The sequence below is a fragment of the Halichoerus grypus genome, chromosome 1 (assembly GCF_964656455.1).
Source record: "Halichoerus grypus chromosome 1, mHalGry1.hap1.1, whole genome shotgun sequence".
Taxonomy (NCBI): Eukaryota; Metazoa; Chordata; class Mammalia; order Carnivora; family Phocidae; genus Halichoerus; species Halichoerus grypus.
The window spans coordinates 196,679,863-196,701,119 of record NC_135712.1 but is presented as its reverse complement, the minus strand read 5'-3'; the positions used below and the strand labels follow the sequence as shown (position 1 = coordinate 196,701,119).

The 21,257-nt window shown below is 51.9% G+C and overlaps 1 protein-coding gene across 2 annotated transcripts; it reads left to right on the top strand.

The window, feature by feature from the left end:
- The first annotated feature begins 1,504 nt into the window (after positions 1–1,504).
- On the top strand, positions 1,505–12,757 carry GRM2 (glutamate metabotropic receptor 2). Of its 2 annotated transcripts, XM_036074902.2 has the most exons (6): positions 1,505–1,643; positions 3,312–3,894; positions 6,314–7,151; positions 9,034–10,109; positions 11,922–12,102; positions 12,336–12,757. In XM_036074902.2, exons 2-6 carry the CDS (start codon positions 3,448–3,450, stop codon positions 12,407–12,409), a joined length of 2,616 nt encoding a protein of 871 aa, XP_035930795.1. In that variant the 5' UTR covers positions 1,505–1,643; positions 3,312–3,447; the 3' UTR covers positions 12,410–12,757. The 2 variants fall into 2 exon arrangements, 1 of the variants encoding a protein (XP_035930795.1); XR_013449747.1 differs by lacking the exon at positions 12,336–12,757 and adding an exon at positions 11,235–11,389 and having other exon boundaries at positions 1,505–3,894; positions 11,922–12,058.
- Positions 12,758–21,257: the final 8,500 nt, after the last annotated feature.

Here is a 21,257-nt window from a genome sequence, read left to right as displayed (position 1 = left end):
ATCAACCCTTCTGCTCCAAGGGCCCAGCTCATTGCTCACCTGCCCCAGGCAGCAGTTGCTTTGAACTAGCCAGAGCTGGAAGACGGTGTATCTGTCTCTCCAGCCTTGTCTGACAACTCTGAACCCTCATCCTGCTGTCACCTCACCTCCCATTAGCAGTGGAGTTTGGGTTTGTTTGGGTTTGATGTGTTTGTTTCACAGCTGTGCTTTTCCCAGCACAGTGGGGCATTGGGTTTCTGTGTCCAGAGAAAAAGCCTGTCCTTCCTTGGTGACACCCCTCCCCCTTAACTGCGACACGCACATGTAGGTGTATGTGCCAGAGGGACCTGGGCTTGGCATGTGCTCATTAGCATGTGTCTGAGCTAGCTTTGTACTGACACCTGTGGAAGAAAGGGCAGTGCCGGGGGAGCATGTGTAGGGATGCTGTGTGCCTTAGCACCTGGTGTGTGTGCAGGCTCTGAGGCTAAACCTGGGTGCGAGCCCCCTCTCCAAACCCTTCAGCACATTTGGGTGCTGCAGTTTATCCACCACCTTCTACCCAGGGGCATCCTCCATTCTGCTGCAGGAGGGAAGAAGAGTCAAGAGCATCTTCTCAGAGCTGTCCTCCCTCTGCTTGGGCTCCAGCTCCCATTCCCTCCTACGCAGCAGCCAGTTTCAGGAGCCTCATCTTCACCCCCCCTGCCAGCCCCAGCATGTGCCTTAGGGTTGACCCTAGTCCCTGGCCCTGCAGCACCCCCCCCACATACACCCCAGGTTGATATCTCTTTGCCATAAATGCCCTTTGTACATGAGGGTGGGGATCAGTGAGGTTGGTGGAGGAGGAGGTCAGGGCTGAGTGTGTGTGTGGGGTGGGGGGAGGTGGGTAGCAGCTTTAAAGGTCGTCTGCAGGAAGAGGAGGCCCCGTCCTCCTCTGACCATCCACCCCCCATCTCTTCCTCCTAGTGACTCAGGCCCCAGCTCTCACATGGGGCCAAAGATACGTGCCCCTACCCCAAGCCTGGCATATGGACTGAGCTGCAGTCTGTGGATTAAGAGAACGGATGTGAGGATGGGGACAGACTTGTCCCAGCAGGCTAAGCTCTCTACCTATTTCCCACGTGCCCCCTTACCTATCTCCAAATGGCACCTTGCAACCCTCAAGCTAGCCCCTCCGCTCTCAAAGATGGGACCCCATAACACTGTGCGCACCTCCTGGGGCTCAGTGACCTTCCTGGCCCCGTGTCCCATGCCCGCTGCTCTGTGGGCTGCAATTTGACCGCGGGGTGGAGGGGGCCGATAGGCACCTGCTCCTGCGCAGAGCGGGAGCGCCCGAGGATTCAGCACCACGCGGTGGACAGCTCCGGGACGGAAGCCCCGCGAAGAACCCGAGCCAGAGGCGCAGGGCGAGGAGCTGTGTGCAGGAGTCTGGAGGGAGGCGGAGGCCGGGTTGGGAGCGGGAGATCCGGAGTGGGGAGGAACGGAGGAGGGGCTGGGGGCGGGCCAGGGCCAGGGGCGGGGCGGGCTGCGATTGAAAGCGGCCGGGCGAGCGGGCGGGCGGAGAGCGCAGAGCTGCTGAGCGAGGGAGCAAGCCTGCGAGCGCGAGCTGGAACCCTGCGCCCCCGGCTCCTCTCCGTTTCTCTCCGCGCCGGAGTCGGGCACGCCAGGTAGGGTAAGCCCGTGGTGCCGCGGCCTCCGCCGACCTTATCAATCCTGACCCCATGTCCCGGAGACCCGCGGGCCCTCGAGTTCTGGGGCTCCCGGCCGAGGCGTCCAGACAGTGCTCGCCAGGATATCCGGGAAGCGGGAAGACAGCCCCAGGCATCCCGCCTTTCTTCCCCAGAGAACGCACACCCTGCATCACGCTCCTTCGTTCTTCCTCTCCTTCCATCCTTTGGTCTGTCTTTCTGTCTGTGCCTCTTTGTGTCAGCCTCTTGGGCTCAATCACTCCCTGCCCAGATTTCGTGGCCCAGGCCCCCTGGCTGCCCCCCTCTGGGGTTCTGTCTCCCTTCAGGGTATTGTCCCTGTCTGGATTTTGGTCCTGGCTGCCCCTGTGGGAGGCTTGTGGTCTTGACCAGTTTGGACCTCAGCCCCCATCTGGGTCCCTTCACCATCTGTCCTGGTCTTCATGCTTGCCTCTCTCTCCTGGTTGCCTGGTTGAGCTGCTTCTTTCCGAGTACCCACAGGATCCCAGTCCCCCTGCCCTGGCAGCAGGGGGAGATTAACCCTGAGGAGTTGAGGGACAAAGTGAAGAATCCCAATCTCTCTGACCAGGACATGGGGTCCTTGAACTAGTGGCTGTCCTTCTTCAGCCTCAGTTTCCTTCTCCTAGCATTCCCAAGCCTGTATGAATGTGAGAGCCTGTGTGGGGTGGGCATCTGGGAGGGTAGCTGGGGTACAAATGAAGCGCAGAGTGGAAGAGGGAAGGAGGAGTCCCCGAGGGCCAGGGCCAGGGCGGACAGGATGGGGAGAGGATGAGAATAGGGAGATTAGAGATGATGACTCTCTGCTTGGATCTGAGCTGAAGAAAAAACAGGGGCATAAAGTCTCAAACAGCATTCTATGCAGAGCTAAGGTGTCCAAAAGTCTCACCTTGAGCACTCTTTTAGAGATTCTGACCAGATGAACTGCCCCTGACCCTGGACACATGTATGCTCACATCTACTTTCCCTATTGATTTAAGACCTGTGGCCACCTTAGTGTCCCTCCCTGGGGCCAACCTCTCCACCTTGCTGTCAAACTCCCAGGGCCTAGAGTCTCTATTACTTCCTCAGTCAGGGGGCTCTGGGATGGATTTTTAAGAACTAGGGGCTAGGACCTTTGGGCGCTCACCTGGGCTCCAGTCTCTCTAGATGTTGGAAACTACCCTTTGGAGGCCTTTCCTTCCCTCTTCCCTGGTGGGTTTCAGTCACAATTGCCCATCTCTGGAAATGCAAGACTCAGGATAGGGACTAGACCCCCAAGTTTATACTCTAACCTGGCCCGTGCTGTAAAGGCATAGACTTTGGGGTCCTAGGAAGTTAGTGCAAGGTCTTATACACTCTGATTTACAGCAGGATTGGTGTTGGCTGGGGTCTCCTGACTTCTCTCTGCCTCCCTCCCTCTCTGCTGAGTATTCAATGGGCACAGAGCCCATCTACAGACCCAGATCAGGACAAAGCTGAGAAACAGGCCAAGGGGTGTCCGGGAGCTTCTCAGCCTAGTTTGTGATACTACCTCTCCCTGGCTCCCTAGAAAAGTCCCGAGGGAAGGGAATTGGGGAAGGCAGAGTCAGAGGAGTAGCCACTCTTGGGTTCCACTTCTCCCTGTTTGTCTGTCTGTCTCTTTCTCTGCAGGAGCTGGGCCCCTTCTTATCTTTCTTCCTGCCTGTCCGTTTCTGGTCCCTGTTTCCTCCTTTCTTTGCCTTTGCTGCTTCTACCCTCATTCCCTGGAGGCCCAGGTCTGCTGGACCCATCCATCCCCTTTGGGACTATGGGATCACTGCTTGGGCTCCTGGCACTGCTGCTATGGGGCGCTGTGGCTGAGGGCCCTGCCAAGAAGATGCTGACCCTGGAGGGGGACCTGGTCCTGGGTGGGCTGTTCCCGGTACACCAGAAGGGTGGCCCAGCAGAGGAGTGTGGGCCTGTCAATGAGCATCGAGGCATCCAGCGCCTGGAGGCCATGCTTTTTGCACTGGACCGCATCAACCGTGACCCACGCCTGCTGCCGGGTGTGCGCCTGGGCGCGCACATACTCGACAGCTGTTCCAAAGACACACATGCCCTGGAGCAGGCGCTCGACTTCGTGCGTGCCTCGCTTAGCCATGGCGCCGATGGCTCACGCCACATCTGCCCCGACGGCTCTTACGCCACCCACGGCGATGCTCCCACTGCCATCACTGGTGTCATTGGCGGCTCCTACAGCGATGTCTCCATCCAGGTATGTGGGGGCTGCCCAACTGCGGGCTGGGGAGGGAGTCTGGAGGCGGAGCCCAGAATTCCCTCTGAGCAGGGGCTCCAGGCTACCATGCATTGGAAAAGGGGCTAGGAGCTTCCTTTAAGTAGCTTTTTGTGGAATACTAAGAAAGTGCCCCTGTCACATAATGGGGGTTGATTTTTAGCAATTGTGTAAGGAAAACATCCCGCTTCCAACACACACACACACACACACACACACACACACACACACACTCCCTCCCTGAGGTTAAACAGCCCTGTGAAGCTTAGTAGCCAGGCCTCTTGAGTCAGAACTCCAGGTTTGAACCCTGGCTCCCCTGTGTACTATGTGACCCTGGGCATTATTTCTCCCTCTGTGCCTCTGTTTCCTCCTTAGAGAATAACAGGACTCAGAACACTTGCCACTCTTAGGGTTGTGTTGGAAATTCAATGGGATAATACATGCAAACCATGTATTGGAGGCATACTCAATATTAGCTGCTGTTATTAGTACCCCACTTTATAGATGGCGGGTGCTGGCAAAGTGAAGACATTCCCCTAGTGCCCTCGCCCAAGGGCCTCCAGCTCTGTCAGATCATCTCTCCATGGGCTGGAAAGAGGTGGAAGATAGAAGCCAAGAGCAGCCCAGAGAAGAGAAACAGGGTTGGGGACCCCAAAGGAAGAGAAGCAGAATGTGTGTGGCAGGGGGAGGGTCTCCTTGGGTCTTCAGGGTGTACAGGATTTGAAGGGATGGCAAGGTGAGGGAACAAGGCCCTCCCTCCTCCTGCTTTCTCACAAGAGCTAAGCAGAGGGTACTGGCCCAGCTGATAACCCTGGGCATGCCTGGCTGCTTTAGCCCAGGTGGGATCCTCCCCTCCCCAGACTGGGTCCCACCTCTTGCCTGGACCCTTACCTGCCTGGTGTCCAGAATAGGCTCCCAGATGAGGCCAGAACTGGGATCAGAGTCGGGATTTGCAAGGAAGGCCTTGGCTGGGGCTTTGGCTTCTTCTAGGAGGCCGGCTGAGGGCACTGGGCTGAGGGCACTGCAATCAGAGGCAGGGCCAGGACCCCTGACCTGGAATGCTTGCTTATTCAGGAGAAATGAAGCAGGAGTCTGAACCATGGAGGCAGCTTCTGGCCTGGGATCAGGCAGGTCTGCTCATCCCTCTACTGCAGGCAGTGAATTACCAGTTCTGCTAGTCCCAGCTACCGGACGTGGCCGGTAGCAGCTTAGGTGTGGCTGTGTAGGCACCTACATCTGCCGCCTCCCACCTGCTGTCGTCTTCAGGGGCCTCTGGGATGCCTTCCTAGCATCCACCCTCTCCACAATTCTCTTCGGGGCTCCATGCATTCACCTCCAGGAGCCCGGTTACCTTCCTCCCACCCCAAGCTGCCTGCCTCCTGTAGCAGGGCCCACACTTCAACATCGGTCTGTTTTTTCCTTGTCTGAGTCAAAACAAGGCCCAGCCCTTCATCCTTAGGCTGCACCTGCCTGTTCATCATTCCTCCTTATTCCTGCCCTTTCTCTCCTGCCCAAATCCCTCTAGTCTTCCATATGCCAGGCACTGTGGCCTCACAGGGATTCTCATTTTTATCTGCTCAGCAGCCTTGTCAGGCAGGAATGAGAAACTGAGGCTCAGGTTTGCTAACTTGCCCAGGGACACAGAGGCAGAAAGTACAAGACGAGAGGGCGTTGAGACTGTCAGAGTAAGAGCCTGTGTCCGAGGTGCAAAGACAGGACCTAGCTCCCTCCTGTGGAAACTGGGCTTTGTCCTGCTCTCACCTAACCATCCCACCAGGTCCTTATCTGGACCCCACTCTTGGGGTCAGGACCCAGGCAGTCAGTGGTAAGCAGGAAGCCTTGTTTATTTCAAGCTCAGCCATCCAATGGAGACCAACTCTTGGGCTCTCAGGGCCATAGGTCCCACAGATCTGGGTCTTCTTTCCTGGGGAAGACTTTTCCTTCTTTCTCCATCATTCCATCAGGATGGACTCTGGGAAAAGGATACCTGCTCCACATAGGTAGAGAGCCTAAGAGCCCTGAGCATCCCAGATGCCAGTTAGTGCCCCTACCCCGCCCTGTGCAGCCAAGTACCAGCCTCTTCCCAGTCCTGGATTTGGGCCTTCCTACTTTTGCTACTGCTATGCATCTGAAGGGGGACAATAGAGAGGTTCTGGTGTGGCTCAGGAGCCTGGTGCCTCAGCCCTAGGTCCTCTCTCTCCCAGCCCTTGGGAAGGGGTGGAAAACTCCCTGCCCCCAGAGGCAAGACACATCAAGACAGAATATAGGTCTTTGGGGTGAGGAAGACCTCAAGGCTGACTACACAGACACTTGATCCCAAGGTCGAGTAGCTGTGAGAAACACATCTGTCTTTGGAGTGTGACCTGATCTCTGATCTTTGCCGGCTCCACCTCTCCCCCAGGTGGCCAACCTCCTGCGGCTATTCCAGATCCCACAGATCAGCTATGCCTCCACCAGTGCCAAGCTGAGCGACAAGTCCCGCTATGACTACTTTGCCCGCACAGTGCCCCCCGACTTCTTCCAAGCCAAGGCCATGGCTGAGATCCTCCGCTTCTTCAACTGGACTTACGTGTCCACTGTGGCATCCGAGGGTGACTATGGCGAGACAGGCATCGAAGCCTTTGAGCTAGAGGCCCGCGCCCGCAACATTTGCGTGGCCACCTCAGAGAAGGTGGGCCGTGCCATGAGCCACGCAGCATTTGAGGGGGTGGTGCGAGCCCTGCTGCAGAAGCCCAGTGCCCGTGTGGCTGTCCTGTTCACCCGTTCTGAGGATGCACGCGAGCTCCTCGCGGCCACCCAGCGCCTCAACGCTAGCTTCACCTGGGTGGCTAGCGATGGCTGGGGGGCCCTGGAGAGCGTGGTGGCAGGCAGCGAGGGGGCCGCTGAGGGCGCCATCACTATCGAGCTGGCCTCCTATCCCATCAGCGACTTCGCCTCCTACTTCCAGAGCCTGGACCCCTGGAACAACAGCCGGAACCCTTGGTTCCGCGAGTTCTGGGAGCAGAGGTTCCGCTGTAGCTTCCGTCGGCGAGATTGTGCAGCCCACTCGCTGCGGGCCGTGCCTTTTGAGCAAGAGTCCAAGATCATGTTTGTGGTCAATGCAGTGTATGCCATGGCCCATGCGCTGCACAACATGCACCGAGCCCTCTGCCCCAACACCACCCAACTCTGCGACGCAATGCGGCCTGTCAATGGGCGCCGGCTCTACAAGGACTTCGTGCTCAATGTCAAGTTTGATGGTAATGGGGCTGGCCAGAGGCCACCAGGCTGTTGGCCTTTGGAGGATGAGAGGGAGCGGTCCCCCACATTCCATTACTTGGCTAAGAGAATGTAGCCTACAGCAAGTAGGGGGGCCCCCAAGGGGCTGGCAGAGCCAGGATGAGGATGGCTAGACAGGGAGCACTCCCACTGGAGCCAGGACTGGGCTTCCTCTTTCTGGCCTGGTCCTACACTTTGAGGGTCTCTAGTTCCTGCTTAGGCCTTGCTCTCTCTCTCTCTCCTGCCTCTTTATCATGCAGGGAGTGGGAACTTGGGGCCCTTCAAGCAAAACAGTGAGAGTCAGAATAAGGACGGGTTGAAAGTGAGCATAAGGGGACACTCCATTTTCTGGGAAAATTCTATTCCTAGACCTGATTTTTCATTCAGGATGGCCACAGTCTCTTCATACCAAAATTTATTTTTATAGACATTTGTTTATTAATATTTTATTTATTAGAGAGAGCGCACGTGCATGAGTGGGGGAGGGGCAGAGGGAGAAGCAGCCTTCCCACTGAGCAGGGAGCCTATGATCCGGGGACCCCAGGACATGACCTAAGCCGAAGGCAGATGCTCAACTGACCTAGCCATCCAGGTGCCCCTATAGACTTTTAAAATATATATTTATTTATTTTAGAGAGAGAAAGTGCACATGAGTGGGGACAGAAGGAGAAGGAGAGACACAGACTCCCCGCTGAGCATGGAGCCTGATGCAGGGCTGGATCTCATAACCTGAGATCATGACCTGAGCCAAAATCAAGAGTCAGACGCTTAACTGAGCCACACTGGCGACCCCATACCAAAATTTATTTTAATCAGCATTCCAGCTTTACGAACAATGAATGCATCTGAATCATCACTGTGCTGCAGGAAGCATCACTGTAGGAGCAGTGGGAGAGGGCCAGGGCCCCCAAAGCCTAGTGGCCCAGGGTTAAGACGAATAATAATTCCAATGAGATTGACATTCAGAGTTGTGGGAAAATTGGGGGAGAGGTTAGGATTGGATTCAGGTGCATCAGGTTGCTGTTAGAGCAAGGCTCCATTTAGCCCGCTGGGCTGGGTGGGATTTATGGGAGAGCTCGAGTTGGATGCTGAGGACTTTGAGGCTGGCTGGAAGGAGCAGGGCCTGCGGGGGACCTGCAAGTGATTCCAGGCTGCACCATTCACCATGGGGCCTTAAGCACATCATCTGCTAGTGCAAATCCCAACTTCTCACTGGGACCTGGGATGACAGGGGTTCCGCTTCCTCCTGAGCCTGGCTGGGAGATGTGATGTTCCTGGGCAAGGAGAGACGGGGAGTAGAAGTGTCTTGTGAGCTGCCTGATGAGCACATCCTGGTGAACATCAGTGGTTATAGGTGACCACTGAAGTTGGGGTTCAGCTAGGATTGGGGTCAGTATTAGGACTAGAGGGGCTGGCTTGTCATTGAGAGGATTAAGTGGGACCAGGACTGGACCTGAGGCTGAGTTTAGCTGTGAGGGAGTCCCTGTTAAGTCTGGAGAGAGGGCTGTGGTGTGTGTTCTGATAAGGTTGGGGGCTGGGGTCTGGATTGGAAGGTACTGGAGACTAAGTGTAAAGCTAGGTTTTGGGGAGTGATGGTTGGGGGTTGGTGTGGGCATTAGGTTTGTGGAGCTGCCTGGGCTTTGAGGTTGGGGTTCTATTTGGGGTTTAGAGTTGAGATTTGTTGTAGCTTCTCATCTAGAAAAATGGCTGGTGGGGGGGAAGGCCAGCTTTAGTGTTGGGGTGAGGCTTGGGAAGAACAGGGAGTGGCCTCAGATCTGGGGTTTGGGTTCCATCTAGGGTGACGGTTGAGGTCATATCAAGATTACCCACCAATCCCACCCTTTCTTCCCTCCCCAACTCCAGCCCCCTTCCGCCCGGCTGACACACACAGTGAGGTTCGCTTTGACCGCTTTGGTGATGGCATTGGGCGCTACAACATCTTCACCTATCTGCGGGCGGGCAGTGGGCGCTATCGCTACCAGAAGGTGGGCTACTGGGCAGAAGGCCTGACCCTGGACACCAGCCTCATCCCGTGGGCCTCACCCTCGGCTGGCCCCCTGCCCACCTCTCGCTGCAGTGAGCCCTGTCTCCAGAATGAGGTGAAGAGTGTGCAGCCAGGGGAGGTCTGCTGCTGGCTCTGCATCCCCTGCCAGCCGTACGAGTACCGGCTGGACGAGTTCACTTGTGCTGACTGTGGCCTGGGCTACTGGCCCAACGCCAGCCTGACTGGCTGCTTTGAGCTGCCCCAGGAGTACATCCGCTGGGGCGATGCCTGGGCCGTGGGACCTGTCACCATCGCCTGCCTGGGTGCCCTGGCCACCCTCTTTGTGCTGGGTGTCTTTGTGCGGCACAATGCCACGCCGGTGGTCAAGGCCTCGGGCCGGGAGCTCTGCTACATCCTGCTGGGCGGTGTCTTCCTCTGCTACTGCATGACCTTCATCTTCATTGCCAAGCCATCCACGGTGGTGTGCACCTTACGGCGCCTCGGTTTGGGGACCGCCTTCTCTGTCTGCTACTCAGCCCTGCTCACCAAGACCAACCGCATTGCACGCATCTTCGGCGGGGCCCGGGAGGGAGCCCAGCGGCCACGCTTCATCAGTCCTGCCTCGCAGGTGGCCATCTGCCTGGCGCTTATCTCGGGCCAGCTGCTCATTGTGGTCACCTGGCTGGTGGTGGAGGCACCAGGCACGGGCAAGGAGACAGCCCCGGAGCGGCGGGAGGTGGTGACATTGCGCTGCAACCATCGAGATGCGAGCATGCTGGGCTCACTGGCCTACAACGTGCTCCTCATCGCACTCTGCACGCTCTATGCCTTCAAGACCCGCAAGTGCCCCGAGAACTTCAACGAGGCCAAATTCATAGGCTTTACCATGTACACCACTTGCATCATCTGGCTGGCCTTCCTGCCAATCTTCTACGTCACCTCCAGTGATTACCGGGTGAGCTACCTGCTACAGAGTGGCAGTGGGGGTGGGGGCGGACACTGGACCTTCTGTTTCCCGGTGTCTTGTTTACTCTTCCGATCACTCTGAGGCTCCAAGAGGCTGGATGCTCACCCACCCAGGGGCACACAGCTTGCAGTGACCCAGTTGGGACTGGAACCCAGGGGGAGGTGGGAAGGTTGAGTGGGGCCTTAGGCAATGGCCAAGGAGGTGGAGGAGTTAGAGCTAAGATTTCAGGACTTGGATGTCACCCTCGAAGCTCGAGGAGATGCATGTGCTGAAATATGTCCATATGAGCCACCCTGCTCCACTGAGGTGTTGGCTGCAGAAGGGGAGACCTGGTCTAGTGGGTGGGTGATCAGGGGATCAACTAAAGAACTAAGTCAGGAAATGTTGCTGACTTGTTTCGGTTGACAAAAGGTCCTGGGAAGAGCACAAAAGAGGGAGGTGTGTGTGTGTGTGTGTGTGTGTGTGTGTGTGTGTGTGTAGAGAGAATCATGGAGGCCTTCTTAGAAGAGGAGTCCTTGAATCGGGCTCTGCAAGATAGGCAGGTTTGAATAGGTTGGGTGGAGAAGATAGTGGGGGGCAGCCAGTACAGAGGCTGACTGGAGCAGAGGGTGGGCACTGGCCTCCCTCGTTGAGGAGGGGAGGCACAAATGGTGGAAGGGAGGCAGAGGTGAGGGTGGACAGTGAGAGTGGGAATGGTGGGGCTATCAGGCTGTGCAGGCCCAGAGGGCACAATGCTCTGATGCCCTGCAGAGCCGTGGAGGGTGGCATGGCGGCCCCTGGAACTGTGCAGCTCTGGGGTTGAGGGATGGAAGCAGGGACGGCAGAGAAGGTGAAGCACAGAGCAGCAACAGATCAGGGATCTAGGGCTGAGGACGGTAAAAGCAGGAGGAAACTGTGCCCCAGTTTGTGGCTTCCAAGCAAAGTTCCAACTGGCACTGAGTGTCTCAGTAGGTCTCCTCAGCTTCAAGGGGGCAATGGCTGCTTCAGATGGGGTGGTCAGGGAAGACCTCTTTGAGGAGGTGAGAGGTGAGCTGAGGTCTGGACAATAAGAGGATCATTTTGGTGAGTCCTCATGACGCTGGAGTAAACTCCATGGCTCTCCCCATTTTACAGACGAAGAAACGGAGACTCAGGGAGGTTCAATCCCTTGCCTAAGGTCACTCAGCTTGGGAGTGTAGAGCAGGGTCTGAACTGACAATCTTAACAATTAAAGGAGCAGGAAAATCGAGACAAGAGCCCCTGCAAAGGCCCTTTCCCCCAGGACAGAGGTATGGTGGGCAGTGCTGGGGGCCAGGGCGGCTGGGCTTGGCTGCTATTGCACCTGCTGGGCCACCTGCCTGGTTGGTGGAGGCCAGCGCTGGGGAGGGAATCTGCTCGGACTCAGCCTGCATTTGCATATGATTTGCATTTGCATGCCAATCCTAGGTGGTTAAGGACTGACCTTGACATGCACAAGTACCTACACATGCACACATGTGCACACGCACACACGCGCGCACACGTACCTGCCCACATATGCATGCAGATACACACTTATACACACACGAGTACGTACACTCCGATGCACACAGATACCCCTGCACCCTGCATGTTCAGCCCCTCAGCTGGAATTTTCATCTCCCTGGGAAGGTGGTCCACGGGCTGACGCTGGGACTGTGCCCACCTTCCTAGAAATCCTTTGGGGCTTGGCAAATGGACCAAGACTCGGCGTTGGATGCTTACCATCTCCCCCCGCCCCCAACCCCACAGCCTGGGCAGGGGTCCTGGGGCCAGACTCATCCTTGACTTCACCCATTCCAGGTACAGACCACCACCATGTGCGTGTCAGTCAGCCTCAGCGGCTCTGTGGTGCTCGGCTGTCTCTTTGCGCCCAAGCTGCACATCATCCTTTTCCAGCCGCAGAAGAACGTGGTTAGCCACCGTGCGCCCACCAGCCGCTTCAGCAGCACCGCCACCAGGGCCAGCTCCAGCCTCGGCCAAGGTCAGCATTCACCCTAAGCAGCTCTGGCTCCGCCTCAGCTCCTCCACGTGGGGGTCACTGCTTGGGTTGCTGGGATTCCTTGGCTGGAGGTGGAGTGCTCCTTAGATGAGGCTGGACAGGAGAGGGAGTGGTGAAGGGGGGCGGAAGCCTCCCTCCACACTCCTGCCTCCTCTGCAGCCCACTCTCTGGGAGGGACCTCAGGCTTGGCCCCAATCTCTGGCTTCCTTTCCTAGGGTCTGGCTCCCAGTTTGTCCCCACCGTTTGCAACGGCCGTGAGGTGGTAGATTCAACAACATCGTCGCTTTGAGGACCCCACATTCCTGCCCCGACTCAGCTGCTCCCTGGGACCTGGGGCAGACCCGCATCCAGGGCCAGGAGGAAGTCAGCTGGAGCACTGCAATAATGCCAACCCCACGCCCACCCCCAAAGCCACTTACCCACTGACTCCAACCCTTCAGAGTCAGAAGTCAGCGTCCTCGGCCCAGGCGCCTCTGCAATAGCCACCAACTGCCCTTGCAGCGTGTCCCCTCCTTGCTAAGCCTAGGACTCGGAAGGGAGCAAGCCAGGGTCTACTCCGCCCTGGAACGGGAAGGCTGAGGACTGCCGGCTCCAATCCCTGATCAGCAAAGGTGCTTCCAGCCCCGCCCCTCCCTCCTTCTAGGGCCTTTTTAATTTTTTACATAAGTTATTCCGGGATGGGGAGGGGGGTTCTTGTGGGGGCCATCCCTCCCCCTGCATAGTAGTTTGTCCTGTGGTTTATTTTGTACTATCTGTAAATAAAGTGTCTTTATTAAAAAAAAAAAAATCACTCATTACCTTTGACCCAGGGAGACCCCTCGTGCCCTCCAGAGCCTCCCAATCTTCCTTTCAATAGTATTTGTTGACTCTGCTCTGTGCCACATGCTAGGATCTGGCGGCCAGCAAGACAGACCCAGCCTTGCATGATGGGGAGACAGCAAATGAAAAGGAGCCCCTGCAGAGCGGCCGAGGAACCAGTGGGGTGATGGCAGGGGGCTTCGGTGGACACAGGCTCATCTGTCAGTCCAAGGGAAGACCTGGATGGTGTGGGCAGTGGGGCTGGAGGGACAGCTGACTGTGACCGGTAACTGTGGGCTTTTCCACACTGGCCTGCCTGGCACTTGGAGGAGCCACCAGTTAGCACGGAGGCAGGCTGAGTGTTGGTGTGGAGGGAACCAAGAGGAGACACAGTTGAACATCGCCTGTTCATGTAGCGCGTACAAAGCGGGAAGGAGCTCAGGAGGAGGGAAGAGAGGAAGCAGGAAGAACGGAGGCTGGGCAGCTGGAGAGGCCATCTGCTGTCGGAGTCTGGGAGAGCTGGGAGAAGGGGCCTTTCTCTGGTCTTGGAGGAGCTCTCACCCAATGGGTTGTGGAGCCCAGAGCCCTCGGGCACCCCCGGTTGCAGTCTGGGCTCACCAGCAGAGGGCACAGTGGCACGGCCTCGACCATGGGGCTAAGCCAGGCAACCACTGCCCTCCTGTGGCATAGGGGCCAGTGGGCGCAGAACCCAAACGGGAGCAGATCCCGGCAGCTTCTGGGGACCCCCCCACTGCCGCATCGCAGAGGGACAAGTCCTGTGTTGGGAGATGGGCAGGCCAGGGACATTGGTTATTTTGAAGCTAACTCATTTGCATTTACAGGCCCGCAAGTCTGTGGAAATTTGGGTTAACAGTTTTAAAAATGTAAACAAAAAACTGAAAAAGAAAATTGTAGAAATGGCATTTCCTCTCCAGCAGACTCCTAAAGTGTAGGGGTGCCACATAACATGCAGATTGCCTAGTTAAATTTGAATGGCGTGTAAACAACGAATGATTTTTTAGTATAAGTATGCCTCGTGCTACATTTGGGACATACTTATACTAAACATTTTTGTTGTTTATCTGACATTCAAATTTAACTGGGCATCCTGTATTTTCATTTGCTGGTTTTGGCAAGCCTACTGGAGTGTCTCTTTTCCAGCTTTCTGGTCTTGCATGACCCAGGCCTGGGGGTAGCCCTCAGCGTCTGAGCACCGGGGCAGTGTCCCATGGGACCTGCGGTGCTGGTCTCTGCTTCCAGTGTGGCCTTTTCTGGGTCTTCCTGCCAAACTGGACCCAGGAAACATTTGCCCATCTTCCCAGCCCCTGGACAGGCCAAGATGGGCTCTGATGCTTTTGCATGGGGAAAGCAACCCTCCTTTCCATGGCTTCAGCTATTTACCTTAAAATGTAATAATAACAATAACTTTTAAAAGGTAGTAATTAACATGGTTCATGGCTAAAGAGGTATAAGGGATAGTCAGTGAAGAATCTTCTATCTCTGTCACCCATCACCTGCAGCAGGAGGTGGATGAAGAGTTCCTGAGGGTCAGTCCTGACGTCTGTCCACCACACCCCTTTCCTTCCACCGCCACCCGTGCCTTGCCTTGCCCCGCCCCCAGTCCTCCTCCCAGTCCTGACTGGCCTGGGCTTATGTATCTGCTCTCCTCCTCAGTACCACGTCCATGTCCCACGAAGCCCTGACACCTCTGTCTGGGAACCCGGTGGGGAATCAGTGGTCCCTGCTAGCTTGGCCCAGCTACTGTGAGACTTGGAGTCCTCCGAGGAGAGCCTGGCCCTTTCTGGGGCCTGACAGCAGAGATGCCAAACATTTGGGGTTCTCTCCACCCAGACGGAGCTGCCCATCATGGTGAATTGACTGTCCTTGAACCAATCAGTCTCTTTGCTTGGGCAGCCGAGTTTACTGTGGGGCATTGTTGTCTCTCCTGTGGCTTGGCTCACAGCCCCTCCCTGCCCCTCTGCCAACACTTCACCCGTACCTTGTGGTCCTGGGCAAGCTATAGCAGCTTGTCTGGGTGGGCCTGGCTCTCTCTCTCAGCCAGGAGGTCCTATGGCTTGGGTGAGGCCACTCTGTTCCCTGCTCCCCCAGTCCTGGCACAGAGTAGGGGAGAGTGAGCCCTCTCCAGAGGAGACCCTTGAGATAGGATATTGAAATCTAAGAAGTTGGTGATGTATTGAGCAAAGGTGTTGGAGACAAAAGAATAGAGGTGAGGGGATGATGTGGAGCCTGGGGAAAGATTCAAGCTCTTCCACATCCCCGGGTCCTGTGGAGAAACTTGCCCCAGAGCTACCTTCCTGCCAGGGTTCTCTCTCCATTCCTCCCACCCCACCTGGGCTGTTCTCGCCTCCTCCCCTGGTGTTGGGGGTCATGAGAGGCAGAGGGGAAAGGAAGGGTCACTGAGGGTCTCAAAAAAACCTTCTGAAAATGTCTCCACCCAACCTCCTGCAGAAAAGGAAAGGAGCCTGGCCTCCCTACCCCCAGGGACCAGCAGGCGATTAAGTACTAAAGATGGGGTGTCCTCAGTCTGGGGGAGAGGGGCTAGATCTGGGGAAAGAAGGAGAAAGAGAAAGGTGGGAGTCAAAGGTAGGTGAAAAGCTGGGTGGGTGCAAAGGGAGGGGGGGAGAAATGGGGGGAGCAGTGGCAGCCGGAGAAGAAAGAAAGTAAAATAGAGGCTTTGAACCCCAAGGGCTCTCACCAAGAAGTCAGGTTTGTTTGCTTGTTTAAGAAAAATCACTTTATTCTTTTATCGAAACAATATATACTCCCTATAAACAGTTTAAGCATTGCAGAAAAGTAAAAAAAAAAAAAAAAGTATTAGCTCCAGTTGCATCATTCAAATATAACCATCATTAACATTTCTGGTACAGCATCCCAGACATATTTCCATGCATTTTTACAGATAGGAGGAGGGATAGAAATACTTTCATAAAAATGGGATCATGCCATATGTCTATTTTTTTTGGTGAAGATTTAATTTTACTTGATTCTAATTGAAGAAAATGAATCTGAAGTAAAACTGAAGGAATTCTTGAACTTCACAGACATTTCTTCAACATGCAAGAGATTTTCCCCCTGAAAGATCCCCGTGAGTTGAAGAGAGAGAGTGACATTTAGAGATAAACATTCCGGTAGTCTCAGGGAATCTGAGGAGAGTCTGACCCTGTGGTTAACCTTGCCCCATGAAGGAGAGGAGGGTGGGCCCTTCCCGATGCACACTGCACCTGTCCCGGGGGGATTGTTCTCTACACCGCCACAATGCACTGTCACACGGAGGCAGACGCCCCCAGGGGCCCGGTGGCTAGCGTGTATTTGTAGTTCAGCCACGCCACGCACTCATGTCGGTTCCCATCCCTCAGGTGTGGTGGCATGAGACACCGTGGATTGGCATCTGAGGGCCCTGGGGTGCGGAACTCCCTGGGGTGCATCCTTTCTCCAGGCAAAATAAACCGGGTGCTGGGTCAGCCTCTTGGTCACAACATCTGAAACTCACTCTGGTGGCCTTCCAGCATCATGGTGTTCTTATTAACCACAGTTTCATTGCAGACCATATGGACTGATTCCTTGTTGAGAAATTGAGAACATTAGCATTAGCTAGTAGTTTTACGTTGTTCAGTTTGATCGCGTCCAAATTCTGTTTGGCAAGAGGAGGTCACTTAGTTATTCCGCATTCATTCTTTGTCCAATGTGTTCAAAGGTCGCTTTTGACTTACTTTTAATTGTTGGAATTTTATTAAGCAGTTTTTCTTTTTCATGGAAGGCTTGTGGCCCCCATATTCTGAGTTCTTTTATATTTGACAAGGTCCTTTCCCCCCATGTTCCATGAATGTTATTACAAAGATTTTGTCTTATTAGCTTATTTTACCATTTTTTTAACCAAATTTTAATGTAACTCATCTTAAGAAGATCTCCTTGTCTGTAATGATTACTTCCCCTTTTTGCTATGAAAATTTTATTTACATATAAAAAAGTAGAATGCTTCCATGAACCCGTACCTACCTTTTAGAATTATCAATCTCTGGCTAATATTTTTTCACATAGACGTCCATTTTTTCCTCCCACCACCTCCCGAATTTTTAAATATAAAATTCAGGATGTAATCTTATCCTTTTAATTAAAATAATATACAACATTTATTGAGCATTTACTGTGTTCTGGACACTCTTACTGTATAGATATATGTTATTGCACATATTGTACTTATGTTTTCATTTAATCCAATGTTAGGTGCATTCTTTTAATGTACTCATTTTACAGACATGAAACAAAAGTTTTATTGAAAAATGTACACATTTCGCAGAGGTAAATCTCAAAGAATTTTTTTCACAAAGTGAACACATCTTTTAACTATCACCCAGATTAATGATGGGGGCATTTTCCTCTTAACTTTTTTACTTGAATAAAAACGGGCTGGTTTTAGTATATTGGGGTCCACACTCTTTTAAAAAATTTTCCATGTTATTTTATTTTGATACACTTTACATTTTAAAACAATTTTTTATTTATAAGAAGATTGTAAAGGTAATACAGATAGTTCCTCCATGTCCCACACCCAGATTTAACACAAGTAAATTAGTAACAAATAGTAACATTTCTTACAATTACTGGGCAAATATTGATACCTTCTTATGAACTAAGAATCCATAGTTGATTCAGATTTCCTGGTCTTCCCCTAACACCCATCCTCCACTCCAGGATCCCACCCAGGATACCTTGGAGGCTCTGTTGAGGAGGTCTCGGGGAGCACGTGGCCAGTAGCTGACCCGCGAGCTGGATCCCAGCCTCAGAATGTGCGAGCTGGATCCCGGCCTCAGAATGTGCGCAAAGCCCACCATCCCACCATCTGAGCCATTTTCAAGCAGGAACTCTTGAGAGAGCAGCGTGGTGCTGAGAGCTCCGGAACGGGGTTTGTGACCGAGGGCTAAGCCCTCAGATCCCAGTTTTGCAGGGTCCCAGATAAGCCTGGAGCCTGTAAGTGTGCTTGCTTTTTTTTTTTTTAAAGATTTTATTTATTTATTTGACAGAGAGAGACACAGCGAGAGAGGGAACACAAGCAGGGGGAGTGGGAGAGGGAGAAGCAGGCTTCCCGCCAAGCAGGGAGCCCGATGCGGGGCCCGATCCCAGGACCCTGGGATCATATGACCTGAGCCGAAGGCAGACGCTTAACGACTGAGCCACCCAGGCACCCTGTGTGTGCTTGCTTCTTAAACTTGCCACCTACCGATCTGGAGAGGCCTGCCTCTTCCGTCCCTCTCTCCTTGCCCTTCCCAACCGCCACCAATTTTCCACCCAATAGGCTCCTCTTTTTTTTAATTTGTGATTTTTTTTATATATATCTCCTTCCACCCCCCCCCCCCCAGTTTTATTGATATAATGAACACACATCGCTGTATAAGTCTAAGGTACAGCGGAGTGGTCTGACTTATAAATATTGTGCAATGATTAGGGCAGTAATTTTCGTTAGCATCCATTACCTCATGGAGATAAAATAAAAAGGTAGGTGCCTGGGTGGCACAGTGGGTTAAGCGTGGGGTTCTTGATCTCAGGGTCCTGAGTTCAAGCCCTGCATTGGACTCTGTGCTGGGCACGGAGTCTACTTAAAAAAAAAAAAAGGCAAAACAAGAGAAAGAACTTTTTTCCTTGTAAAAACCTCTTTTCCTTGTGACAAGATCTCTGGGGATCGACTCTCTTAACAGCTTCCCTCTATACCACACAGCAGGTCATGCAGTGCGTGACATCCTAGCACTCCCGTACCTCCTAACTGGAAGCTTGCTCCTTCCACCACCTTCCTCCTGGCCCACACTCTTTCCCTCAGAACTCGGTGGACATTTATCTGTCCTCTTCTAGCCTTGAGTGTTGCTGTAGGGAAGTTTGATGCTTGTCTGATTTTAAAACAAATATTGAGTGGTATTCTACACGCTACAAAATGCACAGATTTTAGGGGTATGATTCTGTGGACTTTGACGAACGTGTACACTCAGGTAAACGTCACCCAAATCTAGACATAGAACTTTCTTGTTACTCCTGAAAGTAATCCCCCTCCCCACCTCCTGGAGACAACCATTGTTTGATTCTCATCAGCATTGTCTAGTTTTGCCTCTTCTAGAGCTTTCTATCAATGGAATCATATATGTACTCTTGTGACTGACTTTTTTCTCTCGGTCTGTTTATATGATTCATCTGTGTTGCTGTGAGAATCAAATCTTTGTACCTTTTTTATCACTGAGTAGTATTCCAGTGCACAAATACATTGTAGTTCCATTATCTGCTTTCCTGTTGATATATACTGATCCTTTCCAATTTTCAAAGCTCTTATAAATACATCTACTATGTACACTTCTGAGCAACCCTTTTTGTGGAAATAGGTTTTCAATGTTCTCTAGTAAATGCCAAAGAGTAGAATGGCTGAGTCATAGAGTCAGTGTTTTTTTAATCTTGATTGGAAATTTCCAAATGGTTTTCTTAAGGGTGCCATTTTACAGCAATATATGAGAATTCCAGATACTCTTTACCACTTGTCAGTCCTTTTAACTGTAGCGGGTATGTAGTAGCATCTTATTTTGGTTTTAATTTGTGTTTCTCTGGTGATTAATTATACTGAGCATTTTCTCATATTCTTTTAGGCTATTCTGTATCTTCTTTTTTGAAGTACCTCTTCAAATCTTTTGCCATTTTTATTGGGTGATTTATTTTTTAATGTTGTTTTGTAGGAATTCTTTATATATTCAGGATGAGTTCTTTATCAGATAAATGTATCGAGAATCTTTTCTCTACTCTGTAGCTTTGCTTTTAATTATCTCACTCCATTAATGAGCAAAGAAATTTTGCCGAAATACAATTTGTCAATTTTTTATTTGAAACTAATGTAACATTGCGTGTCAACTTTATCATGTTGAGGATCTTCCATTCCTTGGTTTCTGAATATTTTTATCATGAAAGGATGTTGGATTTGGTCAAAATTTTCACTGCATCAGTTGAGATGATCATATGATTTTTCCCCTTTGCTCTATTAATGTGTTGTATTACATTGAATGCTTTTTATATGTTGAACCACCCTTAAGTTCTGGGGCTCACTTGGTCATTATGTACAGTCTTTTTAATATGCTTTTGGACCTACTTTATTAGTATCTTGTTGAGGATTTTTTAAAAGGTTTTTTTATTTATTCATTTGAGAGAGAGAGAGTGAGCAAGCCAGAGAGCACAAGCAGCAGAGAGAGAGGAAAAGGCAGGCTCTCCGTTGAGCAGGGAGCCAGACGCAGGGCTCAATCCCAGGACCCTGGGATCATGACCTGAGCCGAAGGCAGACGCTTAACCGACTGAGCCAACCAGGCGCCCCTTGTTGAGGATTTTTTCATCTATATTCATAAAAGATATTGATCTGCAGTTTTCTTTTCTTGAGGTACTTGCCTGGCTTTGGTATGAGGGTAATATTGGCCTCATAGAATGAGTTAGGAAGTGTTCTCTCCTCTTCTATTTTCTGGAAGAGTTTGAAAAAGATTGGTGTTAGTTCTTTAAATGTCTAGTAGAATTCACCAGTAAAGCCACCTGATCCTGAACTTTTCTTGTTGGGAGGTTTTTGATTACTGATTCAATCTTTTATCAGTCTATTCAAATTTTCTATTTTTTTTCTGGTGTCAATTTTGATGATTTGTGTGTTTCTATGAATTGGTCCATTTCATCTATGTTATCCAATTTGCTGGAGTATAGTTCATAGTATTCTCTTATAATTCTTTTTAAAGCCACTTTATTGAGGCATGATTGATATACAGAAAACTGTACATATTTAATGTATACAATATGATTAATCTGTAGATAAGTATACACCCATGAGACTGTCACCAAAATCAAGGCCATAAACTTACCCATCATCTCCAAAAGATTCCTTCTATTCTCTTTATTTATTTATTAAATTACATTTTTTTGTCTTTTGTGGTAAAAGCACTTGACAAAAAAATCTATCTTCTTAGCTAAGAAGATATTAGTAAGTAAGAATTAGTATTGCTAAATACAGGCTCTGTGTTGTATGGTAGATCTCCGGAATTTACACATCTTGCATAACTGAAACTCTGTACCCTTTGGCTGACACCTCTTTGTTTCCCCCTCCTCCCAGCCCTAGTAACCATTATTCTACTCTCTTTCAGTTTGACTATTTTAGATTTCTCATAAAAGTGGGATCATGCAGCGTTTGTCCTACTGGATCTGGCTTATTTCACTTAGCATAATGCCCTTCAGGTTTATTCATGTTGTTGCAAATGACAAGATTTCCTTCCTTTTTATGGCTAATAATATTCCAGTGTGAGTGTGTGATATGATATATATCA